Source organism: Bufo gargarizans, chromosome 2 (genome assembly GCF_014858855.1).
Source record: "Bufo gargarizans isolate SCDJY-AF-19 chromosome 2, ASM1485885v1, whole genome shotgun sequence".
In the NCBI taxonomy this organism is placed as follows: Eukaryota; Metazoa; Chordata; class Amphibia; order Anura; family Bufonidae; genus Bufo; species Bufo gargarizans.
This window is the reverse complement of record NC_058081.1, coordinates 683,303,619-683,324,577: the sequence shown is the minus strand read 5'-3', so window position 1 is coordinate 683,324,577 and position 20,959 is coordinate 683,303,619. Positions and strand designations below refer to the sequence as shown.

The following is a 20,959-nucleotide window of genomic DNA, read 5'->3' as shown; positions in this document are numbered from 1 at the left end:
TCCTCTATACTACACCACACAGGAGAGCCGACAGATCTTCTATACTACACCACACAGGAGAGCCGACAGATCCTCTATACTACACCGCACAGGAGAGCTGACAGATCCTCTATATTACACCGCACAGGAGAGCTGACAGATCCTCTATACTACACCTCACAGGAGATCTGACAGATCCTCTATACTACACCACACAGGAGAGCTGACAGATCCTCTATACTACACCACACAGGAGAGCTGACAGATCCGCTATACTACACCACACAGGAGATCTGACAGATCCTCTATACTACACCACACAAGAGAGCTGACAGATCCTCTATACTACACCACACAGGAGAGCTGACAGATCCTCTATACTACACCACACAGGAGAGCTGACAGATCCTCTATACTACACCACACAGGAGAGCTGACAGATCCTCTATACTACACCGCACAGGAGAGCTGACAGATCCTCTATACTACACCGCACAGGAGAGCTGACAGATCCTCTATACTACACCACACAGGAGAGCCGACAGATCCTCTATACTACACCACACAGGAGAGCCGACAGATCCTCTATACTACACCACACAGGAGAGCTGACAGATCCTCTATACTACACCACACAGGAGAGCTGACAGATCCTCTATACTATACCACACAGGAGAGCCGACAGATCCTCTATACTACACCACACAGGAGAGCTGACAGATCCTCTATACTACACCGCACAGGAGAGCCGACAGATCCTCTATACTACACCACACAGGAGTGCTGACAGATCCTGTATACTACACCACACAGGAGAGCCGACAGATCCCCTATACTACACCACACAGGAGAGCCGACAGATCCTCTATACTACACCGCACAGGAGAGCTGACAGATCCTCTATACTACACCGCACAGGAGAGCCGACAGATCCTCTATACTACACCACACAGGAGTGCTGACAGATCCTGTATACTACACCACACAGGAGAGCCGACAGATCCCCTATACTACACCACACAGGAGAGCCGACAGATCCTCTATACTACACCGCACAGGAGAGCTGACAGATCCTCTATACTACACCGCACAGGAGAGCCGACAGATCCTCTATACTACACCACACAGGAGAGCTGACAGATCCTCTATACTACACCACACAGGAGAGCTGACAGATCCTCTATACTACACCGCACAGGACAGCTGACAGATCCTCTATACTACACCACACAGGAGAGCTGACAGATCCGCTATACTACACCACACAGGAGATCTGACAGATCCTCTATACTACACCGCACAGGACAGCTGACAGATCCTTTATACTACACCGCACAGGAGAGCTGACAGATCCTCTTTTAATAATCAGGACAAAATAAGCAAACTAAAAAAGCAGACAATATATCACATTTTCTCTTTCAAAATTTCACTGTAATATTAAACATTTTTCCAGAATTTACATTAAATCTCTGTAGCATATTTCGTCTCAATTGTTGTCCGATATTTTGACTGTGTAGTTTGTACTTCAGATGTATTACACAACTAGTGTTCACATCCTGAGTATTAAACAAGTGCCTCCCACATCGCTGTTCTTCTCTGGGCTTCATCTAGGAGTTGCATCGTCTCGTTGCAGTCATCATGTTCTTCTGCCTCCTCTTCCTAAGTGTTATTTCAACATTACCGACCACCAGTAAGTGACCCCCATCATCAATGTTGCTCTTAGTGGTAGGGATTTGTCAGACATGGTTCTTGTTTCATCCTTGCCTTTTGTGTTTTTATTACCTGCTGAAAAACATCAATGGGATATTGGGTATATTGTACTGTTGTTTAACTTTATGTATTCCAGATACAAAAAGTTCTAGTGAACTGCACTTAGGTTTCTATAGGGGTCCAATTGTTACTTTCTCATGAATATTATATGCTAATGTTAAGAGGTTCTCTTTTAAGGATTTCTTTATTTTTACTTCTGCGTTTTCAGAGGGAAGTAAACATGAAAACGGATATATTTTCCTATAAAAAAAGTAGCAGTGATCTTTTTAATTTTTTATTTTAAGAAATGGGTTTGGCTGTGTAGTCTCTCCATTATACCATATGTATCATCCAATTATTTGAGCCGCTCTATGACTTTTCTACACTGTAACATATGTATCACTTGGTTATTTGAGCCACACCCTGATACAGTATATCTACATTGTAACATATGTAGCACCCAACTATTTGAGGCCACTATGAATTGTCTGTAACATATGTATCACTCGGTTATTTGAGCCACACCCTGACACAGTATATCTACAATGTACCATAGTACAGTACCACCCGATTATTTGATGCACTCTGTGACTTGTCTACATTGTATCATACATATGTATCACCCGATATCTGAGCCATACTGTCTACATTGTAATGGAACAACCACACAGAGCAGTCATGTCGCAGTTGCAGTGAACTCTAATTAAACTAATGAGACTGCACTGTTTAGTGGGTCTGTATTGTTAATGGCCGCGTGGTATTAAAGATGCTGCAGGGCCATTAACTACACAGACCCACTGAACAGCGAACGCAACGTGAGCGCGCCATGTGGTTTTACCCTTACATATGTATCACCTGGTCATTTCAGTCACATATGACATGTATGTTTGTCAGACCAGATCGCGGGGCCATGCAACCATTAACAATGCAGACCAACTAAGCAGAGAAGTCCTACTTATTTCGATTAGAGCTCGCTGCTGCGGCACATACAGCCATGTAGTGATAGAATTCGGGTAATGAGGGTCTACTTAATTATGTTTTTATTGATTATTTATTGATGCCTATATATATATACACTCACCTAAAGAATTATTAGGAACACCTGTTCTATTTCTCATTAATGCGATTATCTAGTCAACCAATCACATGGCAGTTGCTTCCATGCATGTAGGGTTGTGGTCCTGGTCAAGACAATCTCCTGAACTCCAAACTGAATGTCAGAATGGGAAAGAAAGGTGGGCTACAACAGCAGAAGACCCCACCGGGTACCACTCATCTCCACTACAAATAGGAAAAAGAGGCTACAATTTGCATGAGCTCACCAAAATTGGACTCTTGAAGACTGGAAAAATGTTGCCTGGTCTGATGAGTCTCGATTTCTGTTGAGACATTCAAATGGTAGAGTCCGAATTTGACGAAAACAGAATGAGAACATGTATCCATCATGCCTTGTTACCACTGTGCAGGCTGGTGGTGGTGGTGTAATGGTGTGGGGGATGTTTTCGGGGCACACTTTAGGCCCCTTAGTGCCAATTGGCCATCATTTAAATGCCACGGGCTACCTGAGCATTGTTTCTGACCATGTCCATCCCTTCATGACCACCATGTACCCATCCTCTGATGGCTACTTCCAGCAGGATAATGCACCATGTCACAAAGCTCGAATCATTTCAAATTGGTTTCTTGAACATGACAATGAGTTCACTGTACTAAAATGGCCCCCACAGTCACCAGATCTCAACCCAATAGAGCATCTTTGGGATGTGGTGGAACGGGAGCTTCGTGCCCTGGATGTGCATCCCTTAAATCTCCATCAACTGCAAGATGCTATCCTATCAATATGGGCCAACATTTCTAAAGAATGCTATCAGCACCTTGTTGAATCAATGTCACGTAGAATTAAAGCAGTTCTGAAGGCAAAAGGGGGTCCAACACCGTATTAGTATGGTGTTCCTAATAATTCTTTAGGTGAGTGTATATATATACAGTGGATATAAAAAGTCTACACACCCCTGTTAAAATGTCAGGTTTCTGTGATGTAAAAAAATGAGACAAAGATAAATCATTTCAGAACTTTTTCCACCTTTAATGTGACCTATAAACTGTACAACAAATCTTTTAGGGAAGAAAAAATATAAAAATTAAATAATATGGTTGCATAAGTGTGCACACTCTTAAACTAATACTTTGTTGAAGCACCTTTTGATTTTATTACAGCACTCAGTCTTTTTGGGTAGGAGTCTATCAGCATGGCACATTTTGACTTGGCAAGATTTGCCCACTCTTCTTTGCAAAAACACTCCAAATCTGTCAGATTGCGAGGGCATCTCCTGTGCACAGCCCTCTTCAGATCACCCCACAGACTTTCAATTGGATTCAGGTCTGGGCTCTGGCTGGGCCATTCAAAAACTTTAATCTTCTTCTGGTGAAGCCATTACTTTGTTGATTTGGATGTATGCTTTGGGTCATTGTCATGCTGAAAGATGAAGTTCCTCTAATATTGACTGGTATTTGGAACTGTTCATGATTCCCTCTAGCTTAAAGGGAACCTGTCACCCAAAAATCGCCTATTAAGCTGTTTACAGTACCTTATAGTGCTGTATAGTCGTTTCCTGATGCACTTTTTGTTAGTTTTGCAGCATGTATGCTCAGTCAGAAATCGATGTTATATTCAGCTGCTGCCCCGTGCTTCAAGTCAGGCTTGAAGTCACGGGGGCAGCGGCCTCGGCGTCTTACATGGCCCTCTCCCCGCCCCCTGCCTCTGTGACTGACAGCCGAAATCCGATTCCGGGACCGCGCTCAACGGCCGCATGCGCAGTAAAGGGCGGCAGGAGCGCGGTCCCGGCTGCCGCGCGTACTACGCGCCGTCTTACTTTCGCCGCACTGCGCATGCGCCCGACATCCTGTATCAAACGCGCCCGCGCCCGGCAATGAGGCCAGGTGAGGCAGCACCAGGTAGGGACAAGTGGGGGGGGGGGGGGGAAAGCAAAAGGCCTTGGGCATTGTGGAAACATTCATCTCTGCATATTCAAGAGTGTCACTATATTAACCAGTATGTTTTGTAGCACTATCTGTGATTTGTTCCACTTATGCCTTTAACTGTAAGGCTAGTGGGAAGGGGTTAGGTTGAGAATTTGGCGTGGGGGGGAGGGGGCGTCATTCCAAAACTGCAAGCAGAGATCTGACTGGGTGGACGTCCCCTAACACATCTAGCTATTTGAAAACAAGAAGGTTAATTTGTCGCGAGCAATTGGAGATCTATCAAAACCGGTGTAGAGGGAAAGGTTATTTGCTGCACTTCCACGATCCTCCTGCTTCTACTATGGGATCCAGGTGGAGAGGGGCCCTCAACTTCCCCGAGCAGAGATTTACGTTGCTAGAGCCGGAGCTCCCTCCTCCTGTTTGGAGCTGGGAACCATACTTGGCAATGAGAGTCTTACTGCGTGATCTCTCTTCTTACTGACGAAAACAGAGTCAAGGTCCGTGCAATGTTCAACTGCAAGAGGTTTAGAAGACATTTTTGAATAGGAATTAAAGTGCAGATTTACTTTTCAGTTACCGTTCTCATTGGGCCCTGCTGGGACTGGTGGTGGTGGTGCATGCAGAGTATGAACTGGTGGTGGGGGAGGGGGTTGTATAATGGGATCCTGCTAGAAATAGCTCATAAAAAATATTTAGAGCCCTGAGTTGTATTAAGAAATTCACTGATAAACCCGGCACAGCTCAGCTGAATGTAATGATACCTTCCCCTTAGCGATCCATTGCTTCATTCTGGAGAAAAAGTACCTGAAATCCATATGCAAATGAACAGTTCAGTGCACCGAGGGCGGCCCAAGTCACTGTGCACCTTTGCTCCCCCTTCTTAATTGAGAGGGCCAGGCAAGATGACTATGCTGGAACCTGGCCCTGTCAATCAGGAAGGAGAGGGAGGAGCTAACAGAGGAAGCAAGGGTGCACAGAGTGGCTTGGGCCCGCCCTTGGTGCCCCTGATGGCTAATTTGAATACGGATTAAAAGTACTTTTTCTCCAGAATGAAGCAACAGATCGTTAAGTGAAAGGTATTATTAGCAAGATTTTTTCTCAGACCTTTCTGACCGGTGGGGGTCCGACACCCGGGGTCCCTGCTGATCAGCTGTTTGGGAAGGCAGTGGCACTTGCAGTAACGCAGCGGCCTTCTCTCAGCTTAGTTTAGGCCATGTTATGTCACGTTAATTGGTCACATGGCCTAGGCTCAGCTCATGGGGCTGAGCTGTGATACCAAGCATAGCCACTACACAATGTACGGCGCTGTGCCTGGTGGGCATCTGCTAACATATAGACAGAGGAAAAATTAAAAGGAAACTCCAGGAAAATCTGGTCCACTGCTCATCTCTCAGAAAAACAGAAATCCCATGATGGCCGTAAAGGCTATGCTATCCATACAGTTATCATTAAAGAGCATCTGTCAGCAGTTTTGTACCTGTGAACCTGGCTGACCTGTTGCATGTGTGCTTCGCAGCTGAAGACATCTGTGTTGGTCTCATATGTGCCCGCATATGTGCCCGCGTTTTATTATATGCAAATGAGCCTCTAGGAGCAACGGAGGTGTTGCCGTTACACATAGAGGCTAAACTCTCTCTATAACTGCCGCGCCCCCTGCACTGTGATTGACACGGCCAGGCAGTGAAAATGTGAGAACATGCCAAGCGTCTCTGCTGAAGCGGGGATAGCTGCCTGAGAGCGGGACGTACCTCCCCCGTACTGGTCAGCCACTGAAATCTGGGTCTGTCCCGCAGGATCTAGGATGGTTGGGAGGTATGTGTATGGTGGGGACAGGTTGTGGTATGGAGATTACATGTGTGGATGTATTAGGTTAGGTCAAAGATGTATGGAAGGGGCAGCACATGGATTGAGTCAGATTCTAACAAATCATTCATAAAATATGATTTGTGCCTGAAATTATTCTGCCAATGTCGCTAACACTACCTTTATCTCCAACACCTTGGCTATAAGTGCCACTACTACTACTACAACCAGTATACCTATGCATTGGGTTCCCCATCTCCTCCTTAACCTCCTGCTCATGGTATTTCAATGCTGACTGTAATCACACAAGTCATCAACAAGAAGACTACCTTGAGCACCTTCCATAGTACATGGGGTTTTGTTGATTCTTCTTAGGAAGGAAAAGGTTCCCCACTAGGAAGGGGCTGTGAAGACCAGGGATGATTCTAACCTTTCTGCTGCCTGAGGCAAAAATTGAAATGGAGTCCCCCTCCCCGTATGATTGTATTTCCGGTGTGCATTGTTTCCCCTCTCCTGTGGCCCGAGTTGCAGCTTAGTGAGCAGATGGTCATGATTCCATCAATGCGATCTCCTGTGCCAGGCCACAGGCAGCTCGATGACGGGGTTACATGACCACGTCATTGCACTGCCTGTGACCTGGCGGAGGAGGTTGTAATGTCATCTCGACCATCGGTGTCATTCTACTGTCTCATAGGCTTCAGGCCTAGCGACATGAGGCCTATGAGACTGAACTGTGGGGACGGGAGACAGAGACTCCGGTGTCCAGAAGCAACCTGCTGCCCCCCTCAGAGTCAGGTCGGTTGCAACCTGAGGCGAGATTCTCATCTCACCTCATAGCTGAAGCAGATCTGGTGAAGACAGAGACGATGCAAGGCAAAGGCTTATCTGGAGGAGGAGGAGGAGCAGGAGGAAAGAGCTGACCCCTGGCTCAAAGGCGTAGTGCCAGACTCAGAGGTGACATCAATATCACCCTGCAGATAAGAGGAGCGAGCCATCCAGCCCACAATATCATTCTCTTTGTCCTCAATAATAATCCGGCACCTACCGGAAATGACAGGGAACTCTGCTGTTACTGATATTTGCACTGCTACAGCCAACCACAACCTCACTTCTGGATAAGGAGGCCTTGGTCTTTTGTTTTCCACTCTGTCCTTTATCAGACATTTTATTATGAGGCATATTTATACAGTGACAAGTCACAGGTTTGGTACACAGATTAATAAATGGGAGCAAAACAGGGTTTTTATGTAATTAACAGAGATAAAATTAAACATCCCCTGCCAGAAACAGATGGTACACTGGTATTGGGATATTGACACAGTAAAATGCGTTAAATTAAACTGGTTTACTAGTATACCGTTGCAGGAAAATTCACTGGTATGGTAAAGCAGTGAAATGTCTTGAATTAAACTGGTACATTTTATGGCATCTCTCCTTGCTTTCCGCAACCCCTATGTCCCGCTGGCCCTTCACTGCTCTCCAGCGGTGGATCCTGCCACCGAAGTTTTGTGTCCCCCACTGAAGAAAGCAGGAGCCTGACTGCTAGGCATTTCCCGTGGTCCCATAAGGCACACATACTCCCCAGGCCTTAAAGGGCCAGTGCACACCAATCTTCACCAGCCAATGGCTGGACACCTGTGGATACTTAGAGCATCTTTTCATAGGAAGAGGTGCCAGAAAAATAGGATCCCTAGCTTGCTAATTTCTGCAAATGTGTGCAGTTATGTTTGTCTTCCCATGTACTGAACACAGCCTGTTTACCATTTTTGACCCTCTACTTCCTGACCTGACATATGCCTGATTACCATATTGACCCTTTGCCTCTTGACCTGAACTTGGACTTGTATCATGGACATACTCTACTTGCCCTTACCTTTGCCTGGCTATGACTACAGTTTTACCTGATCCATTGGTACTCTGCACCGGTGTCTCTGTCCCCCGTGGGTCAGCTGTAAACCACACATGGACTACTCCAAGAGGTAGCAGCCTGGTGGCTCCCCTGCAATAAAGTCCAGATCCTTATATAGGGGTTAAAGGGTAAAAACCTGCCAGAATTACACCCTTAGGATTAGCCCAAAATAAAATCTGTTGGTTGCCACAGGGGTTTCACACCCACTGTCCGTAATAGTATACCTAAAAAAAAGTGTGGTACCATGTTAGACAGTAAAGAAAAGATTTAGTGCACTCATTAAGAGTAACAAAATAAGTCTTTAGCAGGTATAATTCATTTTAATGGCTTACAAAAATAGAAGCAACAACATTACATTGCAAGCTTTCAAAACACCTCATGCATGAGGAAGAGATAATGTCACACATAATGTCTGTGAATGTCTTCTCCAGCTTTTCCTCATGGATTGGTTTCTCAACAGGAATGATGTTTCTCCTGGAGCCAAACTAGTGTCTGCCCTGAATGGCAGGTAGAGCGAAACAGAAGTGGCTGATGCAATACTGACTAGAAAGCTAGAAAGGGGAAGCTAATTCCAACCAGATGGCTGCAAGTATAATATTCTGAAGCATGTATCAAGACTGGCAGATAATACAAATTCAATATAATTAGAACTTAGATGACAAGAACCATATGGTCCTGTAATTGATAATGGCCCAAAGGGATGATGATGGTCAGGTAATGGAGCAGACAAATAACGATAACCTGAGATGAGCAGACCACCATTGACTCTAACTAATAATCCCTGAAACTTTCCCTGAATACAGGCCCTAACACCACTGGCCATCATTGCCCTACTAACGCTAAGACTATAACAGGAGGACTCTAGAACCCAGAGACAATAAACCTATACAAATCAGAGGAGGACAAGGCAAGACAGAAACAAATAAGAAATGCTAACTATAAACTGCACTACTAGAAATGCTCAATGATACACTGAATGCAAACATACAGACCTTCCGCTATAACCAGCAACCCATTGCTGAAGCGGAAGACGTTTAAAGCTTGGCTACCCAATCAGGAACTCCTCTTCTAAATGGGTCTGGGCTGCAGCAGAGAAATGAGCTGGCCACTAACAACAACCAAACAGGAGAGGACAAAGGGACTGCAGAAATAAAGCTGTTGGTCATAACATTACCCCCACACTCACCCAGCATGGATGGTCCTAGCTGGCTCCCAGCACCTTTCTTCAGGAACCCTCCTCCCGCCCTTCCCAATTCTACAATTATGTCTATCATGATGCAACTTACAGTCACGTGTCTTCATAAACACACACTAAAAGACTGACGAAATACAAGAACAGATGGGTCTACAGACAGACCTTCTAAAAGAAGACACAGGATTAGGGTAAATTCACAAACATAAATGCGGATTTAAAAAATACAGATGACGTCCGTGAGGCGTCCATGTTGCATCCGTGTTTTTTTACTAACCCATGGGTCCGTGATCCGCATTTGCAGCCAAGAATACGACATGTTCTATCTTTTGCTGAACCATCATATAGATGAAGAAAACACGCAGATATCTTCTCTGAAGCCATGCACACCGTAGCTGGGAACACTGTATTAGCAAATCACATCCGACAACAAAAGGAGAAAACAGCATTGGAGAAAAGATAACTTGTGCTTAAAGGAGTTCTCCGGGAAAGATAAAAATGAAAATACTGAAAAAAAACATGTTATTATAAATAAACTCTTAAATGTCTTTATTTATAATGGCTCCTTTAGTCTAGGGAACAATCAGTCAAGTAGTTAAAATGGCAGCTCTTGGATTTATGATCATAAAATCGGTTCTTCTCGTGACACTGCAGGACGGCCGGTGTGAGCCCTATGTAAAGTCTGCCGGTCTCAGCACTGTGAAGCAGTATATTATGTGCAGATGACGGCTGAGATAACTGCTCTGCTGTGTCCCTGTGCTTCAGAAAGGAGTTTACCCCATCCTGCACTCGGAGACTGAAGGGTAGGAATGACGAGCAGACGCGCTGCTGAGGGGAGGAGCGTCATTACAAAAAAACACTTCAGTCTCCGTGTATGGGATGAGGAAAACTCCTTTCTGAAGCACAGCGACACAGCAGAGCAGTTATCTCAGGGGGTTGACGTAATGACGTAGTCACGCTACGTTGCACCTCCCCCTCCACCTGCCATGCCGTGTAACTTATGCGCTACCCTGAATGACCTGAGAGCCTCACCGCTTCTGACCCTTGGTACAAGGCCGGATCTCCTCAACACCCTCCCCGTCTCCGTACTGTGACTGCCCGCTTCTATTTGGCGTTCCCTGGAGGGCTCCTGTCTCTCGTCCCTGTCTGCTCTCTTTTGCTTCTCAGCTCCTTGCTCCTCCGCCTCCTCGTTCTCCAGTTCCCGCCGGTCCCAGGATCGAGGTTTGTGTCCTCCCTGGTTTGTTTGTTTGATCCACCCTCCCTTTTGTCTCCTTGTGTACAAACCGGATTCCAAAAAAGTTGGGACACTATACAAATCTTGAATAAAAACTGAATGCAATGATGTGATTCTAATATTTTATTCAGAATAGAACATAAATCACGGAACAAAAGTTTAAACTGAGAAAATGTACCATTTTAAGGGAAAAATATGTTGAATCAGAATTTCATGGTGTCAACAAATCCCCAAAAAGTTGGGACAAGGCCATTTTCACCACTGTGTGGCATCTCCCCTTCTTCTTACAACACTCAACAGACGTCTGGGGACCGAGGAGACCAGTTTCTCAAGTTTAGAAATAGGAATGCTCTCCCATTCTTGTCTAATACAGGCCTCTAACTGTTCAATCGTCTTGGGCCTTCTTTGTTGCACCTTCCTCTTTATGATGCGCCAAATGTTCTCTATAGGTGAAAGATCTGGACTGCAGACTGGCCATTTCAGTACCCGGATCCTTCTCCTACGCAGCCATGATGTTGTGATTGATGCAGAATGTGGTCTGGCATTATCTTGTTGAAAAATGCAGGGTCTTCCCTGAAAGAGATGACGTCTGGATGGGAGCATATGTTGTTCTAGAACCTGAATATATTTTTCTGCATTGATGGTGCCTTTCCAGAGATGCAAGCTGCCCATGCCACACGCACTCATGCAACCCCATACCATCAGAGATGCAGGCTTCTGAACTGAGCGTTGATAACAACTTGGGTTGTCCTTGTCCTCTTTGGTCCGGATGACATGGCGGCCCAGATTTCCAAAAAGAACTTCGAATCGTGACTCGTCTGACCACAGAACAGTCTTCCATTTTGCCACACTCCATTTTAAATGATCCCTGGCCCAGTGAAAGTGCCTGAGCTTGTGGATCTTGCTTAGAAATGGCTTCTTCTTTGCACTGTAGAATTTCAGCTGGCAACGGCGGATGGCACGGTGGATTGTGTTCACTGACAATGGTTTCTGGAAGTATTCCTGAGCCCATTCTGTGATTTCCTTTACAGTAGCATTCCTGTTTGTGGTGCAGTGTCGTTTAAGGGCCCGGAGATCACGGGCATCCAGTATGGTTTTACGGCCTTGACCCTTACGCACAGAGATTGTTCCAGATTCTCTGAATCTTCGGATGATGTTATGCACAGTTGATGATGATAGATGCAAAGTCTTTGCAATTTTTCGCTGGGTAACACCTTTCTGATATTAGCTCCACTATCTTTCTGCGCAACATTGTGGGAATTGGTGATCCTCTACCCATCTTGGCTTCTGAGAGACACTGCCACTCTGAGAAGCTCTTTTTATACCCAATCATGTTGCCAATTGACCTAATTAGTGTTAATTGGTCTTCCAGCTCTTCGTTATGCTCAAATTTACTTTTTCCAGCCTCTTATTGCTACTTGTCCCAACTTTTTTGGGATTTGTTGACACCGTGAAAATTTGAATCAACGTATTTTTCCTTTAAAATGATACATTTACTCGGATTAAACGTTTGATCTGTCATCTATGTTCTATTACAAATTAAATATTGACATTTGCCATCTCCACATCATTGCATTCAGTTTTTATCCCAACTTTTTTGGAATCCGGTTTGTATATCTTCCGACCCTCCTGTGTTGGCTTTCTCATACCAAAGGTCTGCTTTATTCGTTTCTCTCCTGAATATATTATCGGACTGGTACTGGTTGTACTTTAGATGAACTATTTGGATGAAAAAATTCTCCTTTTTTTTTCTCCTTTTTTTTGCTTTTTTTTTTGCTTTTTACCACAGCAAGTCTTGATATTTCCCCTCTGGTAATTAATATAAGAATGTAGAGAAGGTATAGAGGGGAGGGAGACAGGAAAGAAAAAAATAAATGGAAAGAAATAGGGAAGAGAAAGGGAAAAGGAAGAGAAGGAAGAGAAAGAGAATAAAAAAAGGAAGAAAATAGGAGGGAGGAGAAAGGAGAGAAAAAGGAAAGGGAAAAAAGGAGGAAAGGGAGAGAAGAATAAAAAGAAGAGGAAAAGAAGGGAACGAGGGGGAGAAAATGATCCCTAAGCAAAATAGAGATGTAAACTTCCTGGCACTCTGGAAGTTTGCTGCTTGGAGTCGGGTTCCGGCCCCACGCAATAAATAAAATTGAAAACTCCAGCACTGTGCGTCAAAGAATTTTTTGTTTATTTGAAATGCGGCGTCGCGCTTCTCCATCCAAGCGTGTGGACACACGCTACTACTATCTGATAGCGCAGCATCTACAGGCGAACTTCTTGACAGCGGCATTAGTTTGATAAAGGCCAAAGTGGCCGAAACGTCACATCACGACACTGCATTTCAAATAAACAAAAAATTATTTGACACACAGAGCTGGAGTTTTCAATTTTATTCCCTAAGCAAAATAGGCGTTCTGCTGAGTATACATTTGCCAAAACAGGCCAGAAATTGGCAGTATAGGACAAAATTGAACAATTCTTGAAGTCTCCAAAGGTAACCACAAGAGCGGGACAAAAAGGGTCACATGATTTGGATGTAGAAAAAAAGGCAGATCTAGAATGGATGAAGTACCGGATCATTACATTCAGGAGGTGTGGGGGGGGGGAGAAGACGTAAATGTCTTGTCCAAAGATGAATCCTCACAACTGATTGAAATCTTGGGCGCGGTTAAAAAAAAATGGAGAGTTAATAAAAGACATCTCAACTCAACTTGGGGTAATTCAGACCGATGTGGTTCTGATAAAAGATGACGTCTCCAAAATACGGGACAGAGTAACTATCATAAAATAAACTGTGGAGGTCATGGAGAAGGAAGTTAAAATGCTTATAACGGAAATCCCCACGTTGAGATCTGAGGGTAACACCTTTAAAAAAAGATGGTGGATCTGGAAGACAGGTTTAGGTGATGTAATGTGAAAATTGTGGGCTTACCTGAAGGCATGGAAGGGGACAATCCTGGTCATATGATACACAATTTACATAGTAACATAGTTTATAGGGCGAAAAAAGACATTTGTCCATCCAGTTCGGCCTGTTATCCTGTTGATCGAGAGGAAGGCAGAAAAACCCTGTGAGGTAGAAGCCAATTTTCCCAACTTAAGGGGGGAAACAATTCCTTCCCGACTCCAATCAGAATAACTTCCTGGATCAACGACCCCTCTCTAGCAGCTATAACCTGTAATATTATTACACTCCAGAAATACATCCAGGCCCCTCTTGAACTCTTTTATTGTAATCACAATCACCACCTCCTCAGGCAGAGAGTTCCATAGTCTCACTGCTCTTACCGTAAAGAATCCTCTTCTATGATTGTGCACAAACCTTCTTTCCTCCAGACGCAGAGGATGTCCCCTCGTCACAGTCACAGTCCTGGGGATAAATAGATGATGGGATAGATCTCTGTACTGACCCCTGATATATTTATACATAGTTATTAGATCTCGCCTCAGTCGTCTTTTTTCTAAAGTGAATAACCCTAATTTTGATAATCTTTCAGGGTACTGTAGTTGCCCCATTCCAGTTATTACTTTAGTTGCCCTCCTCTGAACCCTCTCCAGCTCTGCTATGTCTGCCTTGTTCACAGGAGCCCAGAACTGTACACAGTACTCCATGTGTGGCCTGACTAGTGATTTGTAAAGTGACAGGACTATGTTCTCACCACGGGCATCTATGCCCCTTTTGATGCAACCCATTATCTTATTGGCCTTGGCAGCAGCTGCCTGACACTGGTTTCTACAGCTTAGCTTTCTGTTCACTAAAATTCCTAAGTCCTTTTCCATGTCAGTGTTACCCAGTGTTTTACCATTTAGTATGTACGAGTGACTTGCATTATTCCTTCCCATGTGCATAACCTTACATTTGTCAGTGTTAAACCTCATCTGCCACTTATCTGCCCAAGCCTCCAATCTATCCAGATCCCTCTGTAGTAGTATACTGTCCTCTTTCGTGTTAATTACTTTACACAGTTTAGTGTCATCTGCAAAAATTGATATTTTACTATGCAAGCCTTCTACAAGATCATTAATAAATATATTAAAGACAATAGGGCCCAATACTGACCCCTGAGTTACCCCACTAGTGACTAGGTACTCCAAATTTTGGAGAGGTTTGGAAGGCAGCATTTCTCTCCATTATTTTTTGTGGAAAGGGCGCCTCGGGTTCCGGGGGTAAACCAACTCCTGGAAGGTACCCGCGGACAATTCTTGTGAAGATACTTGTTTCACAAGATAGGGACATGATCTTGAGAAGGGCAAGGGAGTGCCCCCTATTCTATACAATGGAAATAGACTGTCCTTTTTTCCAGATTTTTCTAAGGATATTCAAGAAAAGAGACATAGCTATACCGAGGTTAAGAGACGACTTCATGAAAAGAACATTAAATATTCATTTGTCTATCCGGCGAAAATGCAGATAATCTTGGGACTCACTTTTTTTATACTCCTGACCTTATGGTAGACTGGCTTGATCAGAATAACATCTGATCCTTTTTGCTTTTTTTCCATTGTGGTGTGGGGGGGGAGGTGGTTTCAGTTGAGAGATCTGTCCTAAGATGGTGGCGGATCAAGAGTTGGAGGGATGGGAGGGCAGTATATAGTTTGTATGGTGGATTGCAATTCGTCTCCCAGGTTGGTGGGGTAAGAGGTCGTTTTTTTTTCTTTTTTGGCTGATTGATGTCGGTTAGAATCCTAACCTGGAATGTTCGTGGTCTTGGTGATAAATTAAAAAGACAGGCAGTTTATGATCAGGTTCAGAGACATCTTCCAGCGATTGTCAGTTTAGTGGAGACCCACTTTACTGAGGGGGAGATCCCTCGACTCGGTGAGGGTTGGGCCGTGCAGACCTATCATTCCACTTTTACTAGTTATTCAAGAGGAGTAACAGTATTAATTCACAAAGGGATTGTTTTGTCTGCCGGGCCTCCTCCACCGATAAGCAGGGGAGATTTGTTTTCCTTTATGGAAACTTATCTGGGAAACTATGCATCTTGGCTTTTATTTATATTCCTCCTCCTTTTTCTCTTTATGTACTTAACTGTTTACTTACTTTTATGCATCAGTGGCCTGAATGCCCTGTCATTGTGACGGGGGACTTTAATTGTGTTATTGATCCAGAAAAGGATAGGGTTTCCATGGAGAGAGACATGTATATCCCTCCTTTATCCCGTTTTTGCCAGGAATCTGGCTTTGTGGATATATGGGGATATTTAGGGAAGGGGAAGCGAGCATATTACTGTGTTAGTAAATCTGAGGGGGTCGATGTCTAGAATAGATTTAGCCCTGATAAATAAAAACTATTTGAAATATATAAAATGTCTGAAATATGAGGCTAGGTCTCTATCCGATCATCTACCTCTCTCCATTGAGTTATCTATGGTGGATGATAAATACAGTGTTAGACCTCCATTTAGATGGATTTTTATAATGGACATGAATTGATTAAACAGGAGCTAGAATTATTTTGGGATACTAATTATAACTCAGCAAGGACCCATTTGGTATGGGATGCGTTTAAGGCCTTTATGAGGGGGGTGTTTATTAGTAATATCTCTAATTTAAGAAAAAGCTATGCTAAGAAAGAGAGAGACTTGCAAGAAGCAGCGGCTGCCGGTATGGATGAGTTTTCCAGTAAGAACTCGGAACAAACTAGGGAAACTATGCAGAGGACAAGTCAGGCCTTTTCTGGCTTTCTTTTGGACAAGGCCCAGCAAAGGCTTTTTTTATGGGACAAATTTTTTTTTTTTTAATCAGGTCGTTCAGGGAAAATGCTGGCTAGGGTGATCTCTAATCAGGATTAAAAAAAAAAGAAATAGTTTGTACTTTCAGGAGAACGGATACTATTATCCAAGATCAGGAATGCATTAAAGAGGCATTCGTGAAATATTTTCTGGAATTGTATAAATCAGAAAATAGTACTTTAGATGAAGCGATTGATTTATATTTGGATTCGCTCTTCCAGTCCTTACAGATATCTAAAGAGAGTCCCTTGATGCGGACCTCTCCTTGCAGGAGTTAGAGGCAGCTTTGAAAGCTTTTGCGGGAAACTCTTTCCCAGGATCTGATGGATTCCCATATGAATTTTATCATAAATATAGGGAGGTTGTTTTTCCTCATCTTCTGAAGGTATTTATCGAGGTAATAGAGGATGGTAAACTTCCAGAATCAATGACAGAGGCGGCATTGCGGTATTTTGAATGCCGGATCCGGCACTAATACATTCATTCCTATGGAAAAAAATGTCGGATACGGCATTCAAGCAAGTGATCAGTTTTTTTGGCCGGAGATAAAACGGGGTCCTTTCATCGGGGTCCTTTCTTTTATTTTTCCCTTTTATTAAGCAATAATATTTCCATACAAAATTAAGCATCATAATTATTATTTCCATTTCCTTAAACCTTACCCCCCGATTCCCTCCCAAACTACTACCCCTTTGCGAAGCGTCTCCCATCCCCCCTGACAAAAAAAGGACGGAACGGGGATAATGAGAAGTTGAGACAGGAAAAATTAAAGATTCCATTCTCCCCATACCTTAAACCATTTATCCTCAGAATTTCTTTGCTTATATAAGATATTTTCATTCCTTTTAATCTTGTTAACAAGATTTCACCATGTATTTATACTTGGCCAAATACCGTAAGAGGGACTGAACTGAAGACATCCTGATGCATACTGAACGGAATGCTTTCTATTCAGAATGCATTTGGATAAAACTGAAGCCCCTGTGACAGAACTCAATACCAGAAAACTTTAACGCTAGCGTGAAAGTACTCTAATAATACCCCAAGTATAAATACATGGTTAAATCTTGTTAACAAGATTAAAAGTTATGAAAATATCTTATATAAACAAAGAAATTCTGAGGATAAATGGTTTAAGGTATGGGGAGAATGGAATCTTTAATTTTTCCTGTCTCAACTTCTCATTATCCCCGTTCTGTCCTTTTTTTGTTGGGGGGGATGGGAGACACTTCGCAAAGGGGTGGTAGTTTAGGAGGGAATCTGGGGGTAAGGTTTAAGGAAATGGAAATAATAATTATGATGTTTAATTTTGTATGGAAATATTATTGATTAATAAAAGGGAAAAAAAAAAGAAAGGACCCATGATCAGCGTTTTTTTGGTTGGACATGGTGAGCACGGGCAGCGCTGTATATATGGATATGTTGTATGTTGAGCAGGGTAGCGGGTCAGCGGTTTTTCCGTTGGACGAGGTGAATGTGGGCGGTTCTGTGTGTTTGGATGTGGACAGCCCTGTTTGTTTGAGTGTAGTGCGTGTTGAGCTGGCTGATGTATGTCCGGTCCATCCTGCGAGCTTCTCCTAATCTCCTTGTGTGCTGCTCGGTTGGACATGCTTCTGTGTGTCAGTGTTGTGCCGGAGGTGGTGGCATGCCCTTTTGGTGTGGACACGGATGGCTGTTGTGGTTGCTCCTTCGGTGGCGTGGCTGGGCGTTGGGTGTTGCAGTATCCTTTTTCTGTGGGTGCGAGTTGTTGTTACAATTGGTCTTTCGGTACTGTGGCTGGGCTTTGGATGTTGCGGTCTCCAGTGGTTCGTGGTGGTTGTCGTGGCTGGGATGTGGTGCTGTATTGCCGGTCCTCTTGTGCGGTTGGGGGGCTCTGGAGGCGTGTCGTTGTGGATAACTTAAATGTTTTTAGAGGAAATTAACATCAATGAGAGAAATTAGAGTTTCACAACTGATATATATATATATATATATATATATAAATTGTATTTAGACATTTTATTATTTCATTAAAACATTAAAATAAAGTTAAATAAAAAATGTGGTGATGAGGTTTCTTTAAGATTGATAGGAGCATACAACAGTTGAGTGGGTTTTTCTGGAGGTGCCTCCTATTGAGCCTGCAAGAGTAAATTAGAGTTCTCCTGCGGTAACATGGTCACCATTTTATCAGGATGGAATATGGGAGAAGGCACAGCGTCTCCACATGCTGTTGTAGAAAACTACGAGAAAAGGCATCAACTTTTAGGTTTTTGGAACCTAGATGGAAGGTAATCCTACTACTTTTTTCCCACCACACTATACCACCCACCTCAATGGACTAAACACCACCCAACATTTTCCTTCCTTTTCTCCACGGACCCACCTTAAGAATACCTGGTACCAGCCACCCCCTATCTGGCACCCGTACCAAGTGCCCAGACCCTCACATTCACCATTTCTAATATCTCTACCCAATTTTATTTATCTAGTATTTTAACCAAATAAAAAAACTACCATATTATATCCCATCTACGAGTGTGCCTGCTACCGTCTTACTTTACTGACAAATGAAAATGCAGAAAGACAAAGCCCATCTAGCCTTTCTATACAAAAGGTTTTTCTGGTCTGTTTACACCACAACTGGGATACTGGCTCCTTCCAACCAGTGCCTCCTGTCCTCAAAGACCCTTTTTTTAACAGCCCACAATTACCCAAATCCTAGTTTAATTCTGTAAAACACTTCAGGGAGAAGAATACACATGGATGCAATTTATGGTCCCTGGTGTTTTTCTTGCAACACAGTATAGCTGCTGCTCCAACATCAGAACCGTCCACCTCAGAACTGTAGCTCAACATCTGGATGTCTCAAGACAGGAATCACAGTAATACCATCATTCTAAAATATAACTTTTAATATTATAGTATAAAATGTCAATACACCCACTTAATTATAAATTAATAGAAATATGAAAAGAAATACAAAATCTAGGGTCAGATAGATGTTAATTAGTAGGCGTTAGTAAAGCCTACTGGGAGATATATCCCTAGATCTGGCCCTAGTGTACCGGCCCTGCCTAGATACGGAATAGCCGCCCCGATAGAGGCGATCACGTTTCTCGTACCTCCTGGTGTCCCTGATTGTACCCTATCAGGGGATGAATACCTGTAAGGGGGACCCTAAAGAGGTACCTGGGCTAATGTACAAAAAATAATAAATAAATACGTGATGAAACACCCAGAATTTAGGACAGAAAACACCCTAATAATATAAAAAGTGAAAAGAACCAGATTGTATGAAAATGTCAATTGTCCAATACAGTCCCTACGTGTTTCGCCTGGTTGGTGTCAGGCTCATCAAGGGACATATTTGACACCTAGAGTATCTGTCACCAAAAATTAAACTAAGTGAAACAATTAATTCTATATACACATAGATATATTTTTATTTATTTATTTTATCTTATTTTACAATTTATCTCCTCTCCAGAATTAATATTTTTCTCCTAATCGATATTCAGAGAAACATTGATACATAAGATGATCAAGCAATTTATAAGGAGATCAGAGCAATTCCCGCAGCAGAAGACATTGAGCATATAGCAATGATCCAGGTACTGATACTCAGAGATAAACCAGAATCATATCTATGTCTTGTGCTTCAGGAATGACCTGACTGAGGTATAGCAATTCATGTATCAGGCTTATAACCATCAGTCAAAAAGTGATAGGACCGTGCCTATTAGTTAATACCAGGATAATATCTATAGTACATATCAGATAAAGATATAGATAGACCTAGCATCCAGGCCAAGACTCTCTTAGCTCAATATGAACTACTGATCCGCTGATCAGACAATACAAAAACCAGTGGTATCAGATATTTTCAGAAAATACTTGCGTGCCCATAGTGGCTAGTATGGTGGACCAAAGATGGTGTCCAGGAGTCAGGACAATGAACCCGGTAGTGGCATCATGATGACCAGAGTGTGATTGTGTCCGGCAGGCAGGCGGCAAGATACTGCCGGCATATCTGCCTTATGAACCATTACTTCCGGGTATAGAGTCACGTGGAGTCAAGATAGCGTCTGACGTCAGACGCCGGTACGTGAATATATGATCCACCATGAGGTAAGACGCATATCGCGTCAGAGGGCAGCAGAACCCACGTGATCGATTTGCCGGTCAGGTGACTGTTCAAGCCGGCAGGTCACATGATCGGAAGGTCCTGCCGGTTACAGAGCAAGTCAGGATGGCCATAGAGGGAAGGCAAGGTAAAAGGCGATGTAAAGCAGGTCCCATTGAACTCGAATTGTAGCCTGTTTACATTAGAAGAGGGTGATTGGCATATATTTACTCGGGGTACATTAAAGAGAGACTGCCCCCCTATTGATATTTAATTAATTATG

At 43.4% G+C, this 20,959-nt stretch overlaps 1 protein-coding gene across 1 annotated transcript in view; it reads left to right on the top strand.

Moving 5' to 3' along the window:
• Positions 1 to 1,551: 1,551 nt before the first annotated feature.
• Positions 1,552 to 20,959, top strand: part of LOC122926972 (phospholipase A2 inhibitor and Ly6/PLAUR domain-containing protein-like) — a 59,887-nt gene continuing 40,479 nt past the window's right edge. Inside the window, exon 1 of the mRNA XM_044278504.1 lies at positions 1,552 to 1,669. Coding sequence (XP_044134439.1) covers positions 1,618 to 1,669 — 52 coding nt within the window. The 5' untranslated portion in view covers positions 1,552 to 1,617. The remainder of the gene's footprint in view (positions 1,670 to 20,959) is intronic.